Source organism: Meriones unguiculatus, chromosome 11 (assembly GCF_030254825.1).
Source record: "Meriones unguiculatus strain TT.TT164.6M chromosome 11, Bangor_MerUng_6.1, whole genome shotgun sequence".
NCBI classification, from domain to species: domain Eukaryota; kingdom Metazoa; phylum Chordata; class Mammalia; order Rodentia; family Muridae; genus Meriones; species Meriones unguiculatus.
The window spans coordinates 34,067,068-34,091,649 of NC_083359.1; the positions used below are offsets into that span (position 1 = coordinate 34,067,068).

The following is a 24,582-nucleotide window of genomic DNA, read 5'->3' on the forward strand; positions in this document are numbered from 1 at the left end:
CAACCTAGCCAAGTCCAGACAGGAAACTGCAGGGGCCTTACATCTTTCTCCTGGTTCACCTCGTATCTGACCCTCTGAAAACCTCAGGTTGCAGCTGCCCTGGCCTTATCCTTCCCTGAATGACCAAAGAAAGGGTAGCCAGGTCTCTGCTTCAACGGGTTCTGCCTCTGTCTCCTTGTCTAGTTTCCTCTGTGACCTCACAGCCCTCAGCCCTTAGCTCCAGACTGCCTCCCACACCTCGGCTCCCCCACCCACAGGTGACATTATGAGTCTCCAGGACTCTGGGCATTATATCGTGTTTCAGTCCCTGGTGGCATCTTTAGTGTGGGTCTGTCAGCGTACTCGCAGCCTTCCCACACTCTGCCTGGCACACTCAGCTAGGCTCAGAAAACATCACCTAGGCAATGAGAATCCCAGAACTCCCCAAGGGAGCTGAATTTGGCTCTAAACAGTGAACGGGAACTGCTTCAGGTACAGGGTGTCCCAGTGCCCTGCCATCAGGACTTGGAAAACACTGAATCACAAAGCTCCACTTCAGAAATGCAGATGCAGTGGTGAGGGAGGCTGCCTTTGTGGGAAGCCCTTGATGAATGCTCTCAACTTCAAAGTTGCCTATACCTACAGTGGCCCGAGGGACCATTCAGAAGCCAGGCCTCTGCCCCCTGGCCTCAGAACTGCAGCAGCTTTTCTGACAGGTCAATCTTTGCATTGACCTGAATTTAAATGCTCTCTTTCAGCCCTCACTCCCGAGAACTCACCTGCCTTGCATGAAAATCCACACAGATCTCTTTGCACAAACGCTCTCTGCTTTCTGCTTTCCGCTTCAAGCTTTGCAGAGCAGACAGGCTCTGGCAAAGAATTCCAGGCCCAGTTGAACGGTGACGGAGAGGGCAGCCGCCTTCCAGGAGACCCTACTCCAGGCCAGGATTTCCACCAGAGGCCTGGGTGAAGTGGGAGTGACTCAGCTGTCCTTCTGGCTAGTTAACAGCTGTGTAACTTTAGCAGGGCACTTAACCTCTCCGAAGCTGTATTTACAAAGCTGTAAAATGGAGCTTATGATAATCATTACTGTGAAGTATTACAAGGGTCCCTATGGATAGGTTTTAGAGTACTGTCCCAGCACACTAGTGTTGAACAATTTTTGAAAATATACTCAAAACATAAATTCATATGCCTGTATATATATATATCTATACAGAAAGATTATATATACACACATATATTAATACACAGTGATATGTATGATTATCAAAAGAAAGATTCCTCTTTTGCCCTCAGCATGTTCTTCTTGAAGAGTAGCATCAAACCATGCTGCTGATTACAATGCATGCTTGACTCTTGTGTGTCCCTGCATGTAGAGAGTCCACCCTTGTCATGCCTGGCTCTCAGCCTAGGCATGACCTTCTCAAGCTCCCAGGACACGCACCTTCTTTCTTAGGCTACCTGCTCTCTAGGGATTCAGGTGCGTGAAGAGAGGACCTCTGAACCAGGAGGGTCTTCTCCAGGTACGTGCTTTCTTCTTGGATGTTCCTGGGGAATATGACGTAGCAGCAAGCTGGTTTCCACACTGAATAGTCCCTGATGCTGCTCTAAGTCTCCAAGATCAGCAACAAGACTGTGACTCTGACTGTGACTCTGACTCCAAATCCAACGGCAGTGTCTTCTGAGTGCGTACCCGCTGGGGCACGAGTAACTGAGGCAGTGTCCTGCTCTTGGCCTCAGTCCTTACCCCATGCTAGGCATGCTTTCCCAGTGTGGAGTGGAGTCCCAGCTCTACGAGGGGCTGTTAGTCACCTCAGCCTCCTGAGGACACTGACAAGCGTCCCCTGCAGAGGTCTCCCTGGGCCAGGCCCACGCCAGGACTCTTCAGTGCTACCGTGCTCAGGGGCAGCACTGAAGAGGCAGCCCCCCTCCAAAGCTGGGGTGAACCCTGCAGCCAGCTTGCAGTCCCCTCTGGTTCTCCATGTGTCAGGCTATGCTGGATAGTTTTATGTCAACTTGACACGAGCCAAAGTCAACGGAGAGAAGGGAAAGTCAACTAAGAAAGTGCCTCCATAAGACTGGGTTGTAGGCAAACCTGTAAGGCATTTTCTTCATTAGTGATTGAAGGGGTAGGGGGGGTGGGAGGGGCAGTAGCCCATTGTGGTTGGTGCCATTCCTGAGCTGGGCTGGTGGTCCTAGGTTCCATAAGCAGGCTGAGCAAGCCATGTGGAGCAAGGCAGTAAGTAAGTGGCACCCTTCCATTTCCTCTGTGTCAGCTACTGTCTCCATGACCCTGCCCTGTTTGAGTTCCTTTCATGATAAACAGTGATACAGAAGTATAAGCCACATAAATCCTTTCCTTCCCAACTTGCTTTTTTGGTCATGGTATTTCATCAAAGCAACAGAAGCCCCAACTAAGGGGAGGGGGGGGAGAGAAAGAGAAAGAGAGAAAGATAAAGAGTTGGCTGTGACTCTATTCAGTGCTGGGAAAGCATGCCCATTATATAAGGCATGGAGAGACAGTCCCTTTTGCTAGTGGGAGCTGCATGGCTTGAGATGTTCAGTTGTCAGCATGGACCGGTCGGAACACAGACAGTGCCCAAACAATGATGCCAGAGCTCCTGGACTGTCTCTTCCCACAAGTGCAGGTGACAGACATAGCTGTATGTTGTAAACCCCCAGGAAATAGGTCACTGGGCACCATGAAAGGATACAGGCCTGTGAGGTGGGAAGTGATGCCTTAGTGACACTGTGGGGGTGGTGGGGCAGACAGAAAGAGCTGGAACCTGTGCTCTGCAGCTGTTGGGCAAGTTGCTCTAAGCAGGCCCAGAAAGTCCAACACTGTGTGCTCTTACTCATGTCTGTGGAATTTAAATAGCTGGCTTCATGGAAGTAGAGAGAGCAATGATGTCTCCAGGCAAATGTGTGTGTGTGTGGGGGGGGGGGGGTACAGGTACAGGGAGCAGGTGGACAGGTGGACAGGAAGAACAAGCTAGAATACCCTAGAGCAATGGTTCTCAACCTGTGGGTTCTGACCCATTTGGGGGTCACATATCAGATACCCCGCATATTAGCTATTTACACTACAATTCACGACAGCAGCAAAATTATGGTTATGAGGCAGCAATGAAACAATTTTATGGTTGGATTCACCACATGAGGAGCTGTATTAAGGGGTCACAGCATAGGAAGGTTGAGAACCACTGGTCTGTACCCTGACGGAAGCTGTGATGGACAATGATTAACTGTACCCTCAGTCCAGCTGGAAGGGAGGACTCTGAATGTTCTCCGTGCAAACAAGTGGTCTGTCTGCGGGGCTAGGCGTCACAATTACCGTACTCTGATCATTATGGGTTGTTAATATGTATTTAAATGTTGCACTGTATATACCCCATCAGTAAGTTCCATCATTATGTCAACTAAAAACTGAAAATAATTACAAAGCCACTCAACTTTCCCAAGCCTTAGCAATCTGATGGGTAAGAGCAGGATGATCAGGGGCCAATAAATGGCTTAGCAGGTAAGGATGCTTGCTGCTGAGTTTGACAACCTGAGTTCAAATCCCCACCAGAACTCACATGACCGAGGGAGAGAACTGATTCCCACAAGCTGTCCTCTGACCTCTACTACGCACCCTATGGCACGTGCACCCCCACCCCAACCAAATGTGAAAAAAAACAAATAAAAATGGGAGTGGTGCTGCTTGCTCAGGAGTGTGGCTGGCCAGAGCAGATGAGGCCACACGGTGCACACAGGTGGGTGCTCCCATAGCAGTGCAGGCTTGTAGCTCAGGCCAGACTTCCTTCTTCCTTCTCCCACAGGCCAGTGCAGGCAGAGTTTCCTGGATTCCTCCCTATCTCAGGCCATGCTGTGTCTCTGTGTTTGTCACTGGCTGAACCTTCCATTCTTTTCCTGCGTGCGTGTCTACACCCCAAGTAACCAATAGCCGGGAGAAACTGCCATTGAACTGTTCTCTGGACCCCCAACTCCTATCCTGAACCTGATGGAGAGAGCAGTACCGGGTTCTCTTCTTTCTCTAATGCATCCTTGACATCGCCCTTGGTCCCAATCATTCTCAAAGTCCTGGCTAGCCCAGAGTCTGCCCTCCTGCCTCCCAGTTAAGGCCCATCCCCTTTCTGTGGTCCACCAGGCACTGGGTGTCTATACATGGGCACACTGCCAATCTGCTTCTCAGGATGTGGCAGGCCTCACGCCTGAATACTAATCCCTTCTTCTGGTGGCTCTGCCTGGTGACGAGACAGTCATCTATCTCTTTTCTTTTTGGCCTATCAGTTAAACGACAAATCTGTCATCATGGTTTTTCAGATCAAAGTCAGAACCAAAATGGCCTGGGTAGGATGCAAACAAGGAGTGGGCTGCAGATGATAACTTCCCCCAGTGCTAGTTCTCAACCCCTCTCTAGGCCTTAAAGTGGATGTATTGAAGGTGATACAGGCTTGGCTGGTTTGTTTATAGAAATAGGAAGGCCCCCATGTCTGTCAATATTTCAGCAAATGGAAGCAAACACATTGTTAGGCTTCGGTCATCCTAGAACAGTGAGGCAGGCTCAATGATGGAAGGATATTTACAGCTCAAGGAACCGTGCTTTCTGAACTAAGTGCTGATTGTAGCAAGTGCCTCCTTGAGCTCCATACTGGCTGCTATGGCTCTCCAAGTGTTCTCTCTGGGCACCGAAGGGACCCTGAGGAACTGCCAGAGGTCTGAGGTCCAAGCTATTTTTTGTAATGATCTAAAGTCACTATTCTTTGGTGTAGGAGAGATGATAGCTCAGTGGTTACCAGAGCATACTGCTCTTGCAGAGGTTTGCTGTGGCTCAAAACTGCCTGTTATCTCAGCTCTAGGGGATCACCTGACAACCTTTTCTTGTCGAGATCTCCCCATGCACACCCCCCCCCAACCCACATACACATAGCATGAAAAGTAAAATTGAATCTGGAAGAAAAAGGCCAACGTTCCCTTTTGTACTCAACTCACATTTTCACTGGTGGCATAGAACTGACAGAGGACAATGAGGTGGCGCATTAGCTTAAGGAGGGCACTGGGCTTAGGTTACTGTGCTGTCACTTATGTGTGCATTTGCACATAAAACAACAAAGTGAACCACAGCAACAAAGCAAGCCACACTTCAGGCTGCCCTTGACAAGGTGGCAAAGACCATCAACACTATCAATGCTGGACCCCTGAGCACTTGTTTCTTTAGCAATCACGTGACAGAACAACCAGTGCACACATAGCCCTTGTGCAGCCAATGAAATGCTCAGTGAAATTCCTCAGCCTTGTTCCTTGAACTAGCTGCTTTGAATTTCCCCACTAAGCCACGACTTCTACTGCAAAAGAATGACTGGCAGAGTTTTCTCTGACAGGGACATTTACTAGAAAGTTTCTGGAAAATGAACAAGAGTGAGGCACAGGGCGAAACACAGATGACATTTGCTGCCAGTGATAGAACTGGAACTTTCACATGATTAATGACACCTTTGAAAATTTGAATTGAGCTTGGCAGCTCCCTCTTACTCAAGACTTTCCGAATGGGAAACTGACTGGTGGTCATACCAATGACGTGAAGTTTTACCTGCTGGAGAACAGAATGCGTCACCACCTCAGAGACCCGCAATGGACTGATCTAAGTGAGCAGTGTGTGACATTATAGATCCAGTGCTACACCCAAAGCTGACAGATGAATGTAGTTTGGGGTCATGCAAGAGACAAGTTTGAGGATACAGTTGTGGTTCCGCGTGGCTGCCTCCCTTTCAGAAGATCATACTGTTTGCGGGCAGTGTATGATCAGTGATAGAAACCCACCATACTGGAAGTGACCCTTTAAAATGCTCCATCCTATTCCAACCACACGCCTGTGTGAAGCTGGCCTTTCTCCTTCAGCTTCACCCCAACAACTATGGCAACACAGGGGGTGCAGTGCAGAAACCAGAGTCGCCATGAAGTGAGACATTAACAATTTGCAACAGCTAGGCCACACCACCCTTCTCACTTCGCTGGTTTGTCTCAGGAACACGCTTCTTATATAAATATGCGGTGGACAGTGAATTATTTTTAGGTGGAATAAAAATAGATATTTCAAAATGGTCTGTGTTAGTTTCTGGCGCGTCAGATATTAACAGTGTATCTGACAGGCACACCTTCTTACAGTCCTGAAAAAAAAAATAAAAGCACATAAAGGTCCCAAACTGGGCCCCCATTGCACAGCGTACCAGGCTGGCTGGCTCTTGCTTTCTTGACCACCTATTTTCTTGCTTCCCCCTCCCCAGTTTGGTCCAGGAGATGGTTCAGCACCAGCACTGAGTTCCTTGGAGCACACCAGAAGCCACGCTTGGCTGGGAGACATCATCTCATCCACTAAAGATAATCAGAGGTCCTCCAAAGGCACGCAGCCCCAATTATTTTTTCTCTTTCAGTCTCTGTGCCCCAAACCTTACAGAAAAGCACTCATGAGCTGCCTTCATGGCATTTCTACATTTTGACATGTCGCTTGGCACCCATTTGGCCAAGAAGGAGCACATTCCACGGCCATTTTCTGCAGCTCCTGTGCCTGGTTACAGTCAGCATATGGCACTGCAATTGTTCACGCAGACTTTCAAGGGCTCAGCCTCAGCCCGTACCCATGCTGACAGGGACTTTTAGTGGCTGTCAGACCTCCTTTGCCTCCCTGGGGCTGCCAGTCCCCATGACAACCTCCCTGAGCATCAGGGAATGCCAGAAGCGACAGTTTCACCTAAGACCTGCCTGCCTTCTAAGAAGCTGGCATGCTCGCAGCCCGGCTAGGAGACTCTGGCCTGGGAGGTGACAGAGGTTCCCCAGAAGGAATCTGGGTCACGTCACATTCTGTTACTTACTGAGGATACGTGGCCCAGGCAGCCCCAGCAGAGGGAGGTGGGCCTGGGGTCTGGGCTGATACACAAGTGTGACTGTGGGTGTGAGTCTTGACGTCCTGACCTACTGCCAGTTCCCTCACCTGGCTCTCCCGGTTCCCATTACAGGGTCCCCACCGGTGTAGCCACTTTTTGGCTCTCCTACTCCTTCTTCCCTGCCAGGGACCTGCTCCTGTCTGGCCCTTCTGAGAACAGCCTCAGTGTTATGCCCCAGGGAAGCTTTCTCTGAGTGCCACACGAAGGCAAACCTCTCCTTCCCATCCTCCTTCTTGTCTCGCCTATCATGGAGTCCTACGAGCTTCAGGGATGACAGAACAAATGCCTCCTTTCCCTAGAGAGTCCACGAGCCTCATGAGTGTTGGGCCCACCTGTTTCGCCAAGTGTCATCTCTCCGTGTTGGCAGCAAGCCTGACACATGAGGCACCTCATCCCCCGTGTGATGCGCGAAAGAAGGATGGCGCGACAGAGGGCAGCGTGACAGAGCATGGGCAGGCGGTGCGAGCCTGTGAGGTTCTTCTGGACCAGATGGCGAGCACCCATGCCTGACTGAGAGCTAGGCCTATCTACTGCTGAGCCAGACAGGGTGCTGCATCCAGCGCTGTGAGCCATTTAAAGAGAACCTGTTTCATTTAACTCTGGGCTTCTGGTCCAGGAACAAGATCTGGGGAAGGACTGTGAGGAACCTGGGCTGGGAAGACGTTCTAGGAGGGGATGAGACTTAGCGCTGACATTATCACTTGCTTGACAGGTTTGCTTGAAGGAGGAATGGGACCATATTGTAAAAGCATGTCCTTTGAATGCACCAAAAGATGCTCTCATAACACCCTGTGGGATTGCTAGGGTCAGACAAAGGCTCAGAAGGATCTGGAAAGGCAAGATGCAGCATGGGGGTTTCTGGAGTATGCAAGAAATGTGGCAGTCCACTTGCATTCTGCAGTGTCTTTAGGGAGAGCAGGGTCAGGTTTGCCTTGCTTAGAAGATGGAGATGGTTGGGAGTTGGCCTCCCTTTTCCCCCTTCAATACCATCCCACCTGCAACACCAGGAAGGTTCTGCAGGGATCCACTGAAGCCAGGCATGTCCCCACGCCCTCACTTGGATTCTGAGGTACACTGGGAAGGCTGCTGCCGGTGAGGCGGCAGGGGTTGGGGTTGGTACTTACAGTTCAGTCACATCCTTCGGCATGCCTTTGGGGAGGGCGCGGAGACCCCTGTTGCTGCATCGCACCACCGTCTCCACACAGGTGCATTGCTCGGGACAGCGTGGACTCAGCTGGCAGCTGCTCTCCTCATTGCCTGTGGGGGACCCAGACAGGGTGAGCACCACCAGGAGAGCAGGTGGGCAAAGCTGGGGACCAGGGGCCAGCTCTACCTAGTCCCAGCAGTGAGCCCAAGCTAGAACTCATGGTAGCTACTGGTTTCTTCCCCTGCCAGAAGGGAAGGATACACTGCCATTTAATGCACTCTGCATGAAATAAAGACCGGTCAAGCTGCTAACCCAGACCCACAGCCATAAATGGGAAAGACGGTCCTGTCTGTCATATGAGGAATAAACCATGGCTCAGAAAGGAATAGCCAGACAGAGGTAGATCCTGCTCTTCTCCCTCCTCCCTTCTACTTCTCCTCTCTACCTACCACTATATAGTCATCCCTATAGGGTGGTGAGCATGTCACCAGCCTCATTATAATGCACCTCTGGTAATCTGCAAGCCAATTTATCTCTCCCAAGGCAATCCTTGGGTTACTTACCAAGTAACCAACTAGACACGCTTAAACTCATGTGATCAAATATGCCTTCTGGGGTCCTGAGACCTAAAGCCTCAGACCTGTGGGTTAACTTTTAGTCACATGTCAGGAATTTCCCTGATGTCTGTTTCCCATAAGTACATACTTTGACCTTCATCATAACATAGACAGGAAGACCTCCATGTTCAGCTGGATAGGCTGTGTACAGTACAGAGGGGCATGCCATCTGAGGGGCACCAAACTCACGGTGGACATGGCAAATGAGTAGATCAGGTACAGTGGCATTCATACTGGGGACAGTGTTTTTTGTTTGGTTGGTTTGATTTTTTTATTTTTTATTTTTATTTTTTGTAGACCAGGCTGGCCTCTGCCTCGCTGAGCATGGGATTACAGCCGTGTGCCACCACACCTAGCTAGAAGATGGCGTTTTGCACGACAGTGTCTTGCTTTAGTGAAATCAGTACAGATGTACACTGGGGAAAGTAGAGCGGCTTCAGATAGAGACACTTTTTCTTATCAGTCTGAGAACAAACCGTGTGGGCTAGCGGAGGACCCTCAGAGGCCTCTGGAGCCGAGTTCCTCAGGGCCCATCTCGGAGGTCCCAGCAGCCTGCGTTGCCTTCCCGATTCACTCCCTCTTACCATCGCAGGTAAAGTCCTGGATGGCCACGTCTTGGATAGGAATCTCCTTGAGGAAAAAGGGCTTCTGGCATCTGGGGTTCCCGCTGACGATGCGCCGCTTCCTCAGCCACCGGCCGAGCCAGGCCATGTGGCAGTTGCAGTTGAAAGGGTTGGACAGGAGGTTTCTGAGGGAGAGAGAGCCTCTGAGTGGTCATTGCCCACCTTGACCCTAGCCCAAAGCCTAGGGTTCCTTCCTGTTATCCAGACTAACTCTCCTGAGGAGGCAAAAGGGTCTTGGCATCCCTTCCCAGGGGAGGAAGAATCTTCCTCTAAACCACGGTGATGTCTGTAGCTGCCCTCAGCTATGCTGATGGGTGTGTTGTGATATCCAGCCTCAGCCTCCTCTGTCTACCAAGGCCCACTTGGGCAAAGCTGGTAAGTCCTCTATGGAGATTTTTCTGTACTCTAGAGCAGTGTCCACCTCTCCTTCCCTCCTTCCTGCAGCTTGTTGGGCTGGGGTGCCAGTGTTCCTGACCAGAGGTAGTTGAGACTGTTCCTTTTTCTGACTTGCATCCTTCACTTTCTTCCTGTGGTGTCAGCACCAAGGTCAGTTCTACGCCTGTCGGCAGCTGCCCACTGACTTAGGCTAGCATCTCTGCTGGACTCTGCATATCCAGAAGCCAGGATGTGCACCACAGGTGTTTTGTCCCTGTCTATGCAGTAGCCTGATGGACAGATGGGGTGGGAGATGAGGGTGGTAGCAGTTGTTGCACTGAGCGTTTGCCCGAGGCCTGGGTCCATGCTTAGTAATTTACATTTCCATCATGCTACTGAAGGAGAGGATGGATAGGGAGGGGTAGGCCTTGTGGGCGAAGGAGGGAGAGGAGAGGGGATGGAAGGGGATTCCCAGGCTGTGGAATCCAGGAGCTGCACAGTCCTCAGGTATGGGAGGGCGTGAAGTGTGAGGCCAGCAGGGCTGGGTGGCAGGGCAGGGGGCCACACCCCTGGGAGACACTATACTCCTGTCCCCAGGACACTGCTACTTTGTTTTGTGATTTGGGGGAGGGGGACAGGAAACCACTCACTAAGGACAGCTGAGATACAAGGCAGCCACAGCGGCAACTGTAAAGAGAACGAACGTTGAGAACTCTCTGTCCTTAGGCCTGGCTGTACCCCTCACACTGTCAGCATTGCTGGTCTTCACAGCAGTCGTGAGAGGCAGTCGTGGGAGGGAGAACTGACACATAGAAATAAAGAAACAGTTCCAAGCTGCCACAGCCAGTGAGAAGAAGCTGGAGCCTGAACCTAGGAAATATGGCCCTACAGTCAAATCAATATCCTATGCTGCTCCAGAAAGCTGGGCTCCAGCTCTGCCTCTGACAAGCACCAATGGGGTCAGGGCCACCTTATAAAACCCTCTGTTGACCACACCATGGGTCTACCGAAAAGCTTCCGCATTCTTGGTGTGCCTTGAAATGAAAACAGCCCCTGTGGCCAGGCAGTTTTAGCCTGGCCTCCTCTCTAGTCTCTTCTTACACAATATCCTTGCGTACTCAGAGCAACGGCCTTACTAGGCTTCTAATATTTACTCTGCTCCAACTGACCACAGGGTCTTTGTATGGCTGTTCCTACTACAGGAAATGCATTTCCCATTTTCTTCAACAAACTAATCTTCCCAACTGCATCTTTACAAAGCTTGTGTTGGGCTTTCTCATCATGAAAACGATCTTCTATGCTACCAGCCCCAGAGGAGGAGTCAGGCCTATGATCCTTAGTACTTAGATGGTAGCTGGCACATAGGGAGAGCCTGACAAATGTCTATTAAATAGACCAACGGGCAGGTGGGCTTGGGCCTAGTCAGTGGGGAGATGGATGTCAGGGACTTCTGCAGAGAGGGGCCCAGAGGGAGTGGGCAGCATGCCTGGGAAAACTCACATGGTGGACAGAGAGACGAGTGTGGTGAAGGCTCCAGGGGTGATGGTGGTGATCCGATTGTCATAGAGTGACAGCAGCCTCACGGAGCTTAGGCCAGCAAAGGTGTCATTGTTTACGCAGCTGATCAGGTTGCTCCTCAGCATCCTGGAAGAGGGTGGGAGAGGGTCATGGGTAGTGCTCTTGCCTCTCAAAAGATAAACAGCCACCTCCTGGCTTGGCTGGTCACAGATCGGGTTTGACAGATGATGAGCAGAGCTTGGACCCTCACTGGGACAAAGGCGAATGTGTATGAATGTGTATTTCATCCACTGTGTGGCAGCTGTAATGCAAATGGCCCCCACAGGCTCATCTATTTGGCTGCTTGGTCCCCAGCTAGTGGAAATGTTTGGGAAGGACTAGGAGGTGTGGCCCTGGGGGTGGGCTTTGAGGTTTCAAAAGCCCATGCCATTCCAGTTGGCTCTGTCTGCTTCACGCTTGTGGATCAGATGTAAGCGCTCAGCTATTGCTATAGTGCCACGCCTGCCTGCCTGCAGCCACACTCCCAGCCGTGATGGTCATGGGTTCACCCTCTGAAACCAGAAGCAAGCTCCAATTAAATGCTTTCTTTTATAAGTTGCCTTGGTCATGGTGTCTCCTCACAGCAACAGAAAAGTAATCGAGATGGACCATAAACAAGAAACCACAGCTATCAGTGTATACTTGTACAGACGGTGTGGTTGTGTGTGCATACGTCCTTCCAGGAGGAAGAGGACATGAGTTCACTGGATGTGTGCATGCTTGAATGTGGATGCTTGCCTGCAGATGTGTTTAAGGGGTACAGCACGTATCTCTGTGTGTATGAGTAACCGTTAAGTGAGTGTTTGTATGCACCCCTCAGCATGTTTTTGGTACGAATATGCATGTGTGTGCACAAGAGTGGCTCTGAGTGGGGCGTGATTAGCTGTGGGCATGCTGGTGGGCTCAGCATATCAGCTTCTTTGCACTAAAGGTGGAAAAGTCTGATGCTGCAGAGAGGGGGGAATGAACAGTCCAGGACGGTGCCTGACTCTGATCCCTGTCCAGAGCTTGCATGGTCCCGTTCCCATCGCTGCCTCTTGAGCCCAAGCCCGGGTACTCACAGTGTCTTGAGGCCACTGAGGCCTCGGAACATGCGCCCATGCATGGCCTCCAGCTGGTTCCCAGTCAGCATCAGCTCCTGCACGCCTGTGGCTCCATCGAAGGCGCCCTCTCGCACCTCCTTGATCCTATTGTTGCTCAGGTTTCTAGAAGGAGGGGGTAGAAATAGCAGGATAGGGGGAGCTCAGCCTCCATCTCCCTGGCATTGGGCTCTCAGCTTCTGTGCTCACAGACTAAGAGGGAGGGGTCACTCCTCTCAGCAGGTGGAGAAATCCACATAGCCCAGGACTTAAAGGATTTTTAGTGTCATTTTTTATTGTTATTTTTTGCGTGCTTTGGAAGATTCCACTCTTATTTCTTCTCTTCACCAGGGGCTCCTGCTGCGCAGTGACCCTCAAAAGAGAGCTGGAGAAGAACATAAAGTAGCCCCCTCTACAATGGGGGTGAACACATTTGTGAGGGACTTCTAGTGTTCCCAGCAGAAGCCCCTTAGAAGCGGACACTTCCTACTCAGTATTTGTTGTCTATTTCTTATTCAGGAGATGCCACACGAGAGTCCTTACCACTATAACCTCTCAAACCCTCAAACAATGCCCAGCACACTGACACTACTGTCCCACTATGTGGATAAGGAGACTGGGTTTTGGGAAGACTGAGTGGTTTTCCCAGCTTCACACAGCTGAAAGAGCTGGGCTATGAAGCTAGGCTTCCTGGAACATAAGAAACATTTCATTGACAAGCTCTTCCCCTGCATAAGTGATTATTTCTCGGGAGATGTGAGGACTCGCTCCCTTGTATTATGAGTTGCAGAATTCAGTTTTGGGGGTTTTGGTGTTTGTGTGTGTGCGTGCAGTTGAATGCACATGTGTGTGGGCTGAGGCCAAAGGTCAACACCAGGTGTCTTCCTCGGTTGTTCTTGGCTTTGTTTTCTGAGACATGGGTCTCTCACTGGACCAGGTAGGCTGACTGGCCTGTGAGCCCCAGCGCCCCTCCTGCTTCATCCACCTCAGTCCCAGGATCACAGGTGTGTGCTGCTGCCCTTGGATACCCATGGGTGCTGAGGATCCAGCTCAGATCCTCAGGCCTGCCAACAAGCGCTCCGCCAGCTGACTCATCCCTCAGCCTTGGGATCTGGGTTTTCTCACAGTATCCCTGTTCCCACCCAGCTCCAGCGCTGCGGTTCACGAGTTTGCTCCAGCTCTGACAGCAGGCCCTTCTTTCCAATACATGGTGTCCACAGCATGGGAGACCATAGCAGGACAGTGACAACAGGCAGATGCTGCACAGCCATGTGAAATTCTAGTTCCCGTGTTCTTCAGGACTAAGAGGTAGGGCTTCTCTGTGGACCTCATCCTGTGGTCCAGGCTGAAGGCACTCATGGTTATCTGGGTGGAACCAAGCCTGATGGTGGTCATGGGAGCTGAGCAAGGAGGCCTACCTCTCAGCCCACAGCAGAGCCCTATACCGTGAAGGGGAGACCCTGAGGATATCACAGGCTCACTGAGCATGGGGGGGTTTACTGAACTGCTGGGCTAGCAGACACTGGCCACATGTCCAGAGTCTTGGTGGGGGTGGGTACTGCTTCATGTCAGATCATTGGGTGGATATGGGGCCATACCAACCCTTTCACAAAGTACAGGGCTGAAGCCTCCCAGAGGGACGAGGGGCCAATATGAAGCACATGATGAAATAATGGTACTCAGGGTTCAATTGAAGACATTTTTCTTTTCCCATTGGTGGCCTGGGCACTCAGGAAATAGCAGGGCCTACTCCTGTTCATAGCTGTGGAAGGGAAAAACTCTAGTGGGTCCCCTTTTAAAATCATCTTTTCTTTATTCTATCTCTGCTTCCAAAATGCCCTCTTCTCCTGCTAATACCCCCGAAGTCCCTCTTAAGGCTTCTTAGCTGGGGCACCTTGAACTGGCTCCATTTGTGTGAAAACCTGGTACTTAACCCGGTTTCAACTCTGGCAGTCCTGGTCAAGGACAAACCAGGAATGGAGGGGATGCATGAGGGAGACAGCACAGGATCACTAAAGTAGATGTAGGAACTGAGGTCAAGGGTTTCCTAACAGGGTTGGGCTCCAGGGAGAGGGGCTGCTTGGGGATTAGCATGCAGGGCTGGACAATGAAGATGAGTTAGAGCAGTGGAGTTGGGAGGGCTCCCATTTCCTGACATCTGCTTCTTCAACAGAGCAAAATTAACGTCCCGTTTCTGTAAGGTTTATGAATTGCATTTCCTTAGTCTGGGAGAATGAAAAACAGAAGGGATGGGTTGGCGGGGGGCAGCTGTAGTCCTTTCTAGAAGAGCTGGCTGCTGTTCCTTCTCTATCCATCAAAGCCGGACTGAAGTCTGTTGTGGGGGTTGGGGGCACAGAGTGTAGCTTGGAGCAAATATTCTAGAAACAAAATGAATGTATCTGGATTTTCTAAGAGCTCTGTGTAGTCCTAATGCAGTGCCTACCAAAGACATGTCTGTTCCCAGAAAGCTTCGGAATATAGATGCAATCAGCTAGCGGGCTCTCTCCCTTTGCCTCCCAAGACCTATCTGGAGGAAGGTGCTTCCTTGTAATTGTAACTTTTACTCTAATGGCCCAGCTTCAGAAACTCACCCTGGGCCCGGGGATGGTTCAGAGGGTTCGTGTGTACTGCCTCTGCAGGTTGCTGGGTGCCCCTGACTTCATTCTTCCCAAAGAACACAGAGGCACAGAAGGGGGCTCATATGGCTGCTGAGAGCCTGAGGCCAGGTGGAGGAAGACAGGCTTTCCTAGGCCACTACTCCCTAGGGTTATAGGGTCATCCAGCTACTGCTGCAGTGGATAGAGCTATAGTCCTGGTTAAAGCACAGCCCTAGGAGGAATGTATCAGAGAGCCAAGTAGACCATTCTTGAAACTGAGGATAACCGGCCATGACTGAGCATATGTCCTGGCACATGGCCAGAATGAGGAGGTCTTGTCCACTGACCATGAGCCTGTCCTTCCCTGAGAGAATACTACAAACTCAGGTGTTCACGGGCTCCATGCGGGTGACTTAATGGTGACGAGAAGCAGGCCCCTTGAAAACAAAGGTGACCAGGACCTCACGTCCATCTAAAGGAGCAGCTGGTATTCTGCTTGTCTCTACTGGGCCAACCTGAGAACTGGGGTCGGGTCTACTAGGGCATTAAATAGTCCCAGAGGTACCAGAAAGCAAGGTTTTTATGTTTTCTGTAAAAGCTTCTGGGTTTTAAAAGTGGAAAACTAATTCTTATTTAAAAAACAAACAAACAACAACAACAACAACAACAACAAAAAAAAAACAGCAACCAGCAACAAACCCAACCATGTGCCCATGACTTCAGCTAGAGGCTGGCTGATTTTCAGGCTATGGTGTCTCCTAAGCATCCTAACTGGCCTGAAGTTCGCTGTAAGGAGAGCCATGGCTCTTTGAACATGGAGTCTCTTTTTCTCCCCCCCCCCTGCAACTTTCCCACTCCCACACCCCATCTTTTTGTGCTAGGGATGGCACTCAGGGCCTCAAGCACGCTAGGCAAGTCTCCTACCACTGAGCAGCTCACAGATGTGAAGCCCTTTGAAAAGCTGTGTGGAGTTGCCATAGTATAAGAGCCAGAGGTGCAGAAAACACAACAGGGTCTAATCACCTTTGCTCAAAGCAGAAATGGTAGATTCAGGACCAGGTAGACTCAGGTGCCTGGCTCAAGTGTGAGGGAGCTTAGCAGGTTGACACCATTGGCTTCAGCCACTGTATCGTCTGATACCCTTACCCACTACCTCCCCTGTGGGGAAGTAGGGTAGTGACTGGTCCAGGGCACAAGAACACTTTACTTGACAGTAGCTGGTGGTCTGGGTCTAGATTTACCCTGTGACATCTTATTTAGTTGGTTGGTACTGATGAATGTGTGCATTTGTGCACACACACACACACACACACACACATACACACACACACACACAGTTACTGCCTTCTATGGGCTCATTTTCATTGTTGTCACTGGCTCCTTGCTTTGCTGCCTTCTTGCTACTTAAATTCCATGTCTTAGCTTCCTCATTTGGGGAATGAAGCAGTCCCAAAGCCTGTGGTTTTACTTGGCGAGGGCAACATTTAATGGATACTGGAACATTCCGGCACAGACTGAACAGTAAGTGTTGACTACTAGCTATTGTAAATTCTGTCACCATCATGGTCATCGGAGCCTTCCCAGTCACGTCTCACCTTTGCCCCGCTCCCCAGGCTCCCCAAACTGTCCATGCAGAACTCCTGTTTACATATGTAACCAGCTACTTCAGGCTACTCAACTCAGATGTCTGGTGCTGGAATCCAACGTGTTCTCTTGCCAACACCTTGGCAGTACCACCCTTTCACCCTTACTTCATCCTGTTTGTTTGTTTTGGTTTGTGCAGTATTGGGGATTGAACCCACGGTCTTGTGTATAGCAAGCAGGCACTCCTCCTCAGTCACCTATTTACTACATCGGCACTCCCAAAGTGAGTGACTTTATTATGCAAATGATGAAACCAAGCCCCACCCCCAAAGGGTCTCCTAGGACCACACAGTGGACAAGAGCAGAGCTGAGCGCAGGTGAACGCAGGCCAGCCTGCGGTTCCTCCTCACACCTGAATGTTTAGCTGGTCTGGAGCAGTGTGGGACATTTGGAAGCTCCGACCTTCACTCCTGTATGGCAAATATAGGGACTAGCTGAGTGGCATCTGCTCCTCTAGTTGAGATCTGGGCTTGCATTTAGCCAGGCTCAGATCTGCCGCATGTGGCTGAGGATGGAGACAGCCTGCCTCCTGTCACATAGTCGTGTCCGTGTTTCCCTTAGACTACAGAAGCATTTCTCTGTGCTCACATCCCTATCACAAGTGGGAATACAATTTGTATGACTTCCACCTAAAAGGTGTCTGTGTGTGTGTGTGTGTGTGTGTGTGTGTGTGTGTGTGTATGTAGTGTGTTTTCTTTGCAGAAGCAAAGATTCCTGTTTGCTGGGCAAATAGGTGCCTGTGTAGCTTGATTCATTTCAATACCTTCCTCACATCCAGATTCACCTCCACATCTGTCTGGAGGTTGAAACCAAAGTGTACCTTGTTCTCTGGTTAGGAATGAAGGACACCTCTAAGTGTCTCTTAATTGTGCTGGGCCCCAGAAGCTCATGGGTGCTGGGCCAGGGTTGGAGGATGTTTTTGTGCGTTGTGTATTCAAATGCTGATTTCTGTACCCAGAGATCCCGTAATGGGCCACGAAGCTGGGACGAAGGCCAAGCCAGTACTGTCGGGTTAGAATAGGTCAGAATCTGCCCAGCTATTGCTCTAAGCTTACAATAAATATATAAGGTCTCCCTGTCATTATTACATCTGTTGGTGATCTCAAAGAAACTTGGGTTACAGGCCATAGTGACAGCCACACTCCTCACTAGCCTTACTGGTGCTCTGGTCTCAGGTATCCCCTCAGAGAGCTCACCCCTCTCCTCCAGACACAGATTTAATTACAGTGGCCCGTGGCTAAGGCAGTAGCTGTAGTCAACAGGGATGCATGAATGGTGCCGCAGAGAGAGCAGCTGCATAGGGCCTAGCAGGCATCTCTTTGCTTGTCTGCAGGCCACAGACAGGGAAAAGTATGATGAATAGGAGATAAGGAGCTACCGGCAATCCTCATAACTCATGACTGTTACATTCTACATCCCCAGGAACACCGAATGCGCACACGCTGGATCACTCCTCCTGGAGAAACTACACGAGGCTCCCGTGAGCCCCTGGACATGGCATTTCCATCAACCAATCAATAATAAGCTTGTTCTGTGAGTGCTTCTGTTGAGAGACACTGTATTTACCGTACTATTGATTCATCAACATTGTATTCGTGGCCAGCAGTGCTGGGCTCGTGCCTGAACAAATGCATGGAGCTTCTCTATCACACGAGTGCTCTCAGCAAGGCACAGTGCAGCCCCCTCAGGCTTTGGGTATTGAGACAGTGTGCTAGCACTGTGCTTGGGCCAAAGTTGGTACTGCAAAGCACAAAACGGCAAAGCACATACCCCTGGATACGCTGCAAAGAAGATACCTGCTTACAGCGTGAGAGCTGAACCCAAAAGGCAGAACATCATTGTGTTCAGCCTCAGCTGTGTCCCAGTTAAGGGGCACATGTTGGGGCGAGTAGGTTTTTCACTGCCATGTGTATGTAAATGACACAAACAGTATGAGAAATTCTGGTTTTAGAGTTGCATGACTTTTGGTACAGATGAGTTAGCAAATGCAGAATTGGTAAGTAATGATAGGCCACATTTACTTTGCTGAGGAAACACACCGCTGTGAGACTGGGGATTTGCGATTTGGGGTGGAGCAGGAAGAAGTGTGTGCCCTGGGAATCGGATGTTGAAAAGCTCACCCTCTCTGCTGGCACCTCTGCAGAGGCATGCAGACTGGGAAACAAGTGCGACCTCGCACTGGTGTGACTGGAGTGGACCCAAGCCTGAGAGCCGGTTTTGACCTTTATTCAATGTGTGGCCTGACAGAGGTCATTCTCTGAGCCATGGCTCCCTCACTTGTCTGACATGGAACATGAAGTCAGCTAGCATAAGATGGGTGAAGGAAGACTAAAGAAATTGTTATCTGTGAGGCGGGAATGCAGCTCTGGCCAAGGATAAGGGCTATCACAGGGGACAATATCCTTCTTGCTGGCTTTATGACTTGGCCCAAACTCCAAGGAAGGAAGAGAGAGGGTTGGAACATGCAGCCATGTACTACAGTAGCCAGTAACAGCACATGGGGCCTTTGCTAAGCCCAGACTCTACTCAGACCAGCAGACCCTGTGTCCAAATCTACTGTGAGCTGCTGGAGACTCCTTTCTGACGTGCCCTCCCATGCAGACCTCACCCAAATGCCAAACACCTCAGGGTCCCAGACACCCCTACCTAATTGCTATTCCAGATGCATTCTCCTGAGATAGATGGAGAATGTGGGCTCGGGGGCTGGGGAAGACAAGTAGAGGAAATAAAGGATAGCAATCAAGGAAGTATGGAATCTAACTGATACCTGAAACTCAAAGACAGCCAAGCTTCATTTTGGTCTGTGCTGTGTCCCTGGCCTTCAGTCCAGGGCACAGCAGGAGATAGGAGGAAGCTCAGGGGGCAGGAGCCAGGAAAGCTGAGGCGGCTGCTGTGTTCCCCAACTTGACTTACATTTTCCGCAGGTTCGGCAACTTCTTGAAGATCCCAGTGGCCTCCAGGACAGAGATGTCATTGTCATTCAGTCGCCTACACGGGAAGCCAGAAGAAGCAGGGCTTAGCTGAGTGTAAGGCAACCCCTTTGCTACTCACCTCCCATAGCTTTTGTTGGGCTCCGCCTGAACTTCACAGTCAGTAAAAGTTCAAATGAATCATGAAAAACTTCAGTATGAGGTAAGGGCTTGACAGGGGGATGTGGATGGAAAAGGGCAAAAAGAGACAAACTCTTAGCTCTCCTATGGCTCCTTTATGAGGTAGCATCTTCTTGCATATTCTGCATAAACACACATTGGTATTTAAACACACAGTCAAATACTAAGAATCTTCCTCCATTTTAGGGGGTACCAATGGTAATCCTCCCCCACACCCAGGGAACTTTTCTCAGGGTCTCCTGAGCCCAAGTTTCTCAGCTTTTCCTGAGTACTTCTGTCTTCTGAGGGGGCTCAGGGTCCCTGCACCCAGAATTTCTGTGTGCTCAGAGTCGTGTTGTGCCCTCCAATGACTGAAGAAGTCAAAGAAGGCAGTAACAGCCTCAGGTCTACCACTGTTTCTCCAGGGCTCCCTCTGTGATAAGAGTCTGGAGGAATATTGTGCTTGTGTCTCTTTCCAGACCTGAAGCATAGAGGGAGACACATGTCTGACTTCCTGATACCTCGGGGAAATGCCTTCAGATCTGAGAGATGGTGTGGCTAATCTTGGAGGGGACAGAGGTGAGGTAAGGATCAGGTCTAGTTAGCCCCAACAGGCCATCCTTTATCCTCTACCATGCTTCAAGCTTTAGTTTGTTCCTCTTTAGATTCTGAGAGCTTTTTTTGGAGGTTGTAGCTGGGAAGGTCATCCTTCTAACAAAGTGCGCCACTTCTGAGGGTACATACCAGTGAAGGAGGGTTGGGGCATACACCTAGCTGGCCAGATCAGCAGAATCAATCCTGGTGATCAATGGGTTGACAGATGTTGCAGCCAGATTGATCTCACACCCTCACCCGTTTTTGTATAAACCAACGTCCTCTTCTATGGGTGGGTATGAGACAGCTCAGATATATTTAATCATCTTAGTTATATTTTTGACTAGTAATGACTTTTGTTTAATATCTATCATTTTATAAAGATACTATAAACACCCGAGGGCCACATCAGGTGCCATTTGCTTTGCTCACTGTAGAAATGTAAGCCTAGAGCAACGTCTGGTTCGTAGCGAGTGTCCAGAAAGCAATCATGGAACTAATAATAAGCAAGTTATGTCTGGTGCCTTCCTCAGCCAAGTCCACAGAAGACTCCACTACGATTAACTCAAAGCGACCAAGTATGCATAAAGAGAGGTAGGGAGGAGCAGGACTTACAGGTCAGTGGTGTATTCGGGGAGGTGGCTTGGGATTCGGGCCAGCTTCTGGTTGGAGCAGTCGACGATGGTGCCCTCACAGCGGCACTTCTCAGGGCACACCAGGTCCATGAAACACTCACTGCTGAATCTGTTGCGATAATCCTCAGAGCCTACGTGGGGCCAAAGAGGGGGTAATCATCATCATTTCAGATTCCTGGCACAAGGTCGAGTTGTAGGTAGCGGAGGTAAGGAGTGAGGTGGTTGGATTTGTCGGAAGAGGCACGCATGTGTGCTTGTGTGTAAATGCACAGGCTTGGGAGGACCTGCTTATGTGGTGGCGTGTCAAATGGCAGACAACACTGATGCCTATTTGGCCATGATGCTGGTACTCTCCACACCCCTCATCTATGTTGTTTTCCACGTGGTCTTTTGTCATTCAGCACTTGGTGCCTTCCAAGAAGCCAGGCTTTGGATTTGTGGGCTCTTACGTTTTTGTGCACCATGGACCTTTGGAAAAGCCAATGTTCTGTTCATAGAAATCCTGTAAGACACCTACCCAGAATCCAGCCTACAACAGTAGGAGATTCCTGGCTCCATGATGCTTACAGACTGGAGATTAAGATCGGACTTTTGGGGTAGCTACTGGAGGACAGGACTAAGGCCTGAGAAGTAGTCACCCACCTAGAGGTCTTCCTGGCCTTGTAGGCAATGAGTGAAGAAGGCCAGATACTCATTTGGTGTTAAACAATAACCAGCATCTTGTCTGATTTTGACTTTGACATGACTGAACACTAGGGTATCTGAAGCTCACAGCGCAGATGCTTTGGGATTTGGCTTCCAGTTGCCTGAGATTTCTTTGTTTTTGTTGTCTTAAGAGAAGCCAGATATTTAAAATATCTTGGCAAGACATCCAATTCTTAAACACAGTGGAAACAAAATTCATCCAAGGGTCAGATCCGACTTTGTCTTAGAGAGGAAGTTCTCTTTAGTGCCAGTAAAAGGCCAGTTCCCATGAGCCAGAAACTGGAGCTAAGATTTATTTATTTATTTTCAAAATTTTATTTCCTCCAAGGTCATTCGGTAATGGCAACAGGTCTGACAGTCTGATGTCTCTGAGACATGCCCTTGGGGGCAGCCAGCCAGCCAGATCTCTGTGAGCACATGAATTATGCTGGTGGCAATGGGGAGTGGTGTGGGGCTCTCCTGACACGAGCTCGTTGATGGCGCTGGACTCATTCGCGCTCTCGCACCCACACTGCTAGGTATAAAATGTGAGCTCAGTTCGTGTTTATCCGAGACACAAGTGGGATGCCGCTGGCACCTGAGGATCTTGTGTATTTCTGAAGTGTTTTAGGGCCTGGGCACCATGTGTTTGGTGAATGCCTTGAGTAATTAGCATGGCGGCATGGAGCGGGAGTGGTCCCTGTGTTTTAACTGTGCTTTTGGCCAGGCGTTGCGACTTTCTAGCTCCTTTCCCCCCAGGGGTTTTGTGGGATGATGAAGTTAAACCAGAGGTAGAGTCTTCAGGAAAAAGACAAGCTAAGCATGGGCACGTGTGAGTCTGCTCCCGTGCTTCCTAGATCTTGACAGAACATCTCATAGTTAGAGGCCATAGAAACACTAGTGGAGCCAATGGCAACAGCTGACATTTACTGCACTTGAACCAGAAGCCAGCTGCTCTTCCCCAAACTTAACCCCAGAGATTAAAACCTCATTTTGTAGATGAAGATCTTTGGACTATGGGGCTCCTGGTGCACGGCAAACAGACTAGCTTTCAGAGACCCATGTGACTGATGCTAGGTAAGCTTTAGTGTGCTTTGTGATTGAACCTCTATTCCCACGTCTCCAGCAACAGCTACAAAGTCCAATGTGGCAGAGGTACACTGGGTTCCTCCTCCAGTGAGCTATGACAAGAAGCAAGCAAATGCCTGCCCACCTTACTCCTGTACTCTCTCTTATCATTTGTCTTCCTATAGTCACTGCTGATTGGGAACAAAGTTGGCAGGTCTCTCGTGCCCATGGAGTCAGAAGTCTGGGTGGGTGTATCCTTTTTTATTTCTCCCTACTACCTTCCCACCCACTTCCTTCATTTCCCTCTGCGCCCCTAGACTTGTGTGAACAGAACACACGTGTATACTTCACAGTTTTACAGCAGCCTCGAGGTGCAATGTTTTATGTAAATCTCTTCCTCTTGCCCGCACGACTTGCTCCACTGAATAAACTTTGACCTTGCATCATTTCTCTTTAGACATATCAGAGGGCTAGGCTATTTTGCAACTCCTGCCCAACGAAAACCCATTCTGGTCCTGTTGGTGGAGTTTACACGGTGATGTTGTGGAGGGGGTGGGGGTCGCCATTTTGAATGTGCATGGTCATGTTTTCTTCAGAACATGTCTATAGTGTGATACTTGCGAAACAGAGGAACCCTGACTGCTGATCAAAGGCAGAAAGACAGGAGGAAGCCCCGGGTTGCACTTCACCGTGAGGCTGCAGACGTGTGCCGGCTGGGGACGGCCGCCTATTAAATGCATTTTCGTTTTAATCAAGGTGAGAGCAGTCCGTAGTTAGCAGGAATCGCTCTCAGTAGTATCGTTAGGTTATAACTGGCAGACCTCTGCGGCGGAGCCGCTGACCCATTTTAATGAAATGATTTTGCAATTAGATTCGATGGACTAATGTGCTCTCTCCAGCATTTTTCCCCCTGCTGTTTTTGTTATTGCCCTGGTTTGTAATAACGAGGGGGTCGGAGAGTGATATTTTATATGAGTGGGAACCAGAAATGTTAATAACGGCGTATGTACATAACCGAAAAAGTTCATTTCCCAGCCAGAGCCAGCACGAAATGCCACCTCCGTCACTTCATATTTCATTACGGAAGCTACCCAGGGTTCCTCGGAGCCATTTGTTATGCCTAATGCTCATAACTACCCAAAAGTATTTTTAACTTTTCCAGAGCTTTAAAAGTCAATTTCAATTTCAACGCATATTTGTCACTGCCAGAAATACTTTGGAGGAGAGAACCAATTGAAATAGGTCGCAGCTCTTCCTCTTTGGGGTGATCACAGATGGTAGGGATCTTTTAGGATTTGAAGACAGGCCATAAAGTTCAACTCCAGTTGGAGCCAGCCACAGAGGAGCTGATGTCACCTGGCTTTTGCCTGCCTCTGCCCTTGTGGCCCTCATCCCCACTTGTAGACATCTCAAAACAATAACACATGGTACACAATCATAGACAAACTTTAATAGACAGAGGTTGGGTGAAAGGTTAAAAATGACAGCAATGATATTTTTTAAAAATTTATTCTATATCCCTGTTCTACACCTACTACTTCTGGGAGGGAACTGTGACATATCTGAAAGGTTAGGGGACAGGCCAGCTGATTGGCTGAGCTAGGATCAGAAGGAGTAAGGGGCACAGACAGGGTGGCTGCTGATGTTGTCTGGCTGCATTGGTGTGTGTGGACTGGAAGGCACAAATCCATCATATCTGGTTGGCAGGGGAAGCCAACACGTGTGCCCGAGTTTTCCTCCTCTCTCCCAAGCAGCCTCACGGTGGATGGGAGCAGAGGAAGAACTTCAGAAAGAGGAGTTAGGGGTGGGGTTGTTCAAAGGCCTGGCAAGGTTGATCAGTTTGAAAAGAAAGTGATATGGATAAACAAAGGGACCAGTCATGAGAGGTGAGTAGAATCGAACATTGCAGACACATAGACATTCATTTCTAGGCCAGGCTGGCAGAAC

At 49.8% G+C, this 24,582-nt stretch overlaps 1 protein-coding gene across 2 annotated transcripts in view; it reads right to left on the reverse strand.

Moving 5' to 3' along the window:
• Slit3 (slit guidance ligand 3) overlaps window positions 1-24,582 on the reverse strand; it is a 594,183-nt gene that overhangs the window by 66,773 nt on the left and 502,828 nt on the right. For both annotated transcript variants that reach the window (XM_021631471.2, XM_060363864.1), the window contains 6 exons: window positions 20,864-21,014; window positions 19,479-19,553; window positions 12,307-12,450; window positions 11,189-11,332; window positions 9,275-9,438; window positions 8,051-8,183 (listed from right to left, as the gene is read on the reverse strand). In XM_021631471.2, the coding sequence (XP_021487146.1) occupies window positions 8,051-8,183; window positions 9,275-9,438; window positions 11,189-11,332; window positions 12,307-12,450; window positions 19,479-19,553; window positions 20,864-21,014 (811 nt within the window). The remainder of the gene's footprint in view (window positions 1-8,050; window positions 8,184-9,274; window positions 9,439-11,188; window positions 11,333-12,306; window positions 12,451-19,478; window positions 19,554-20,863; window positions 21,015-24,582) is intronic.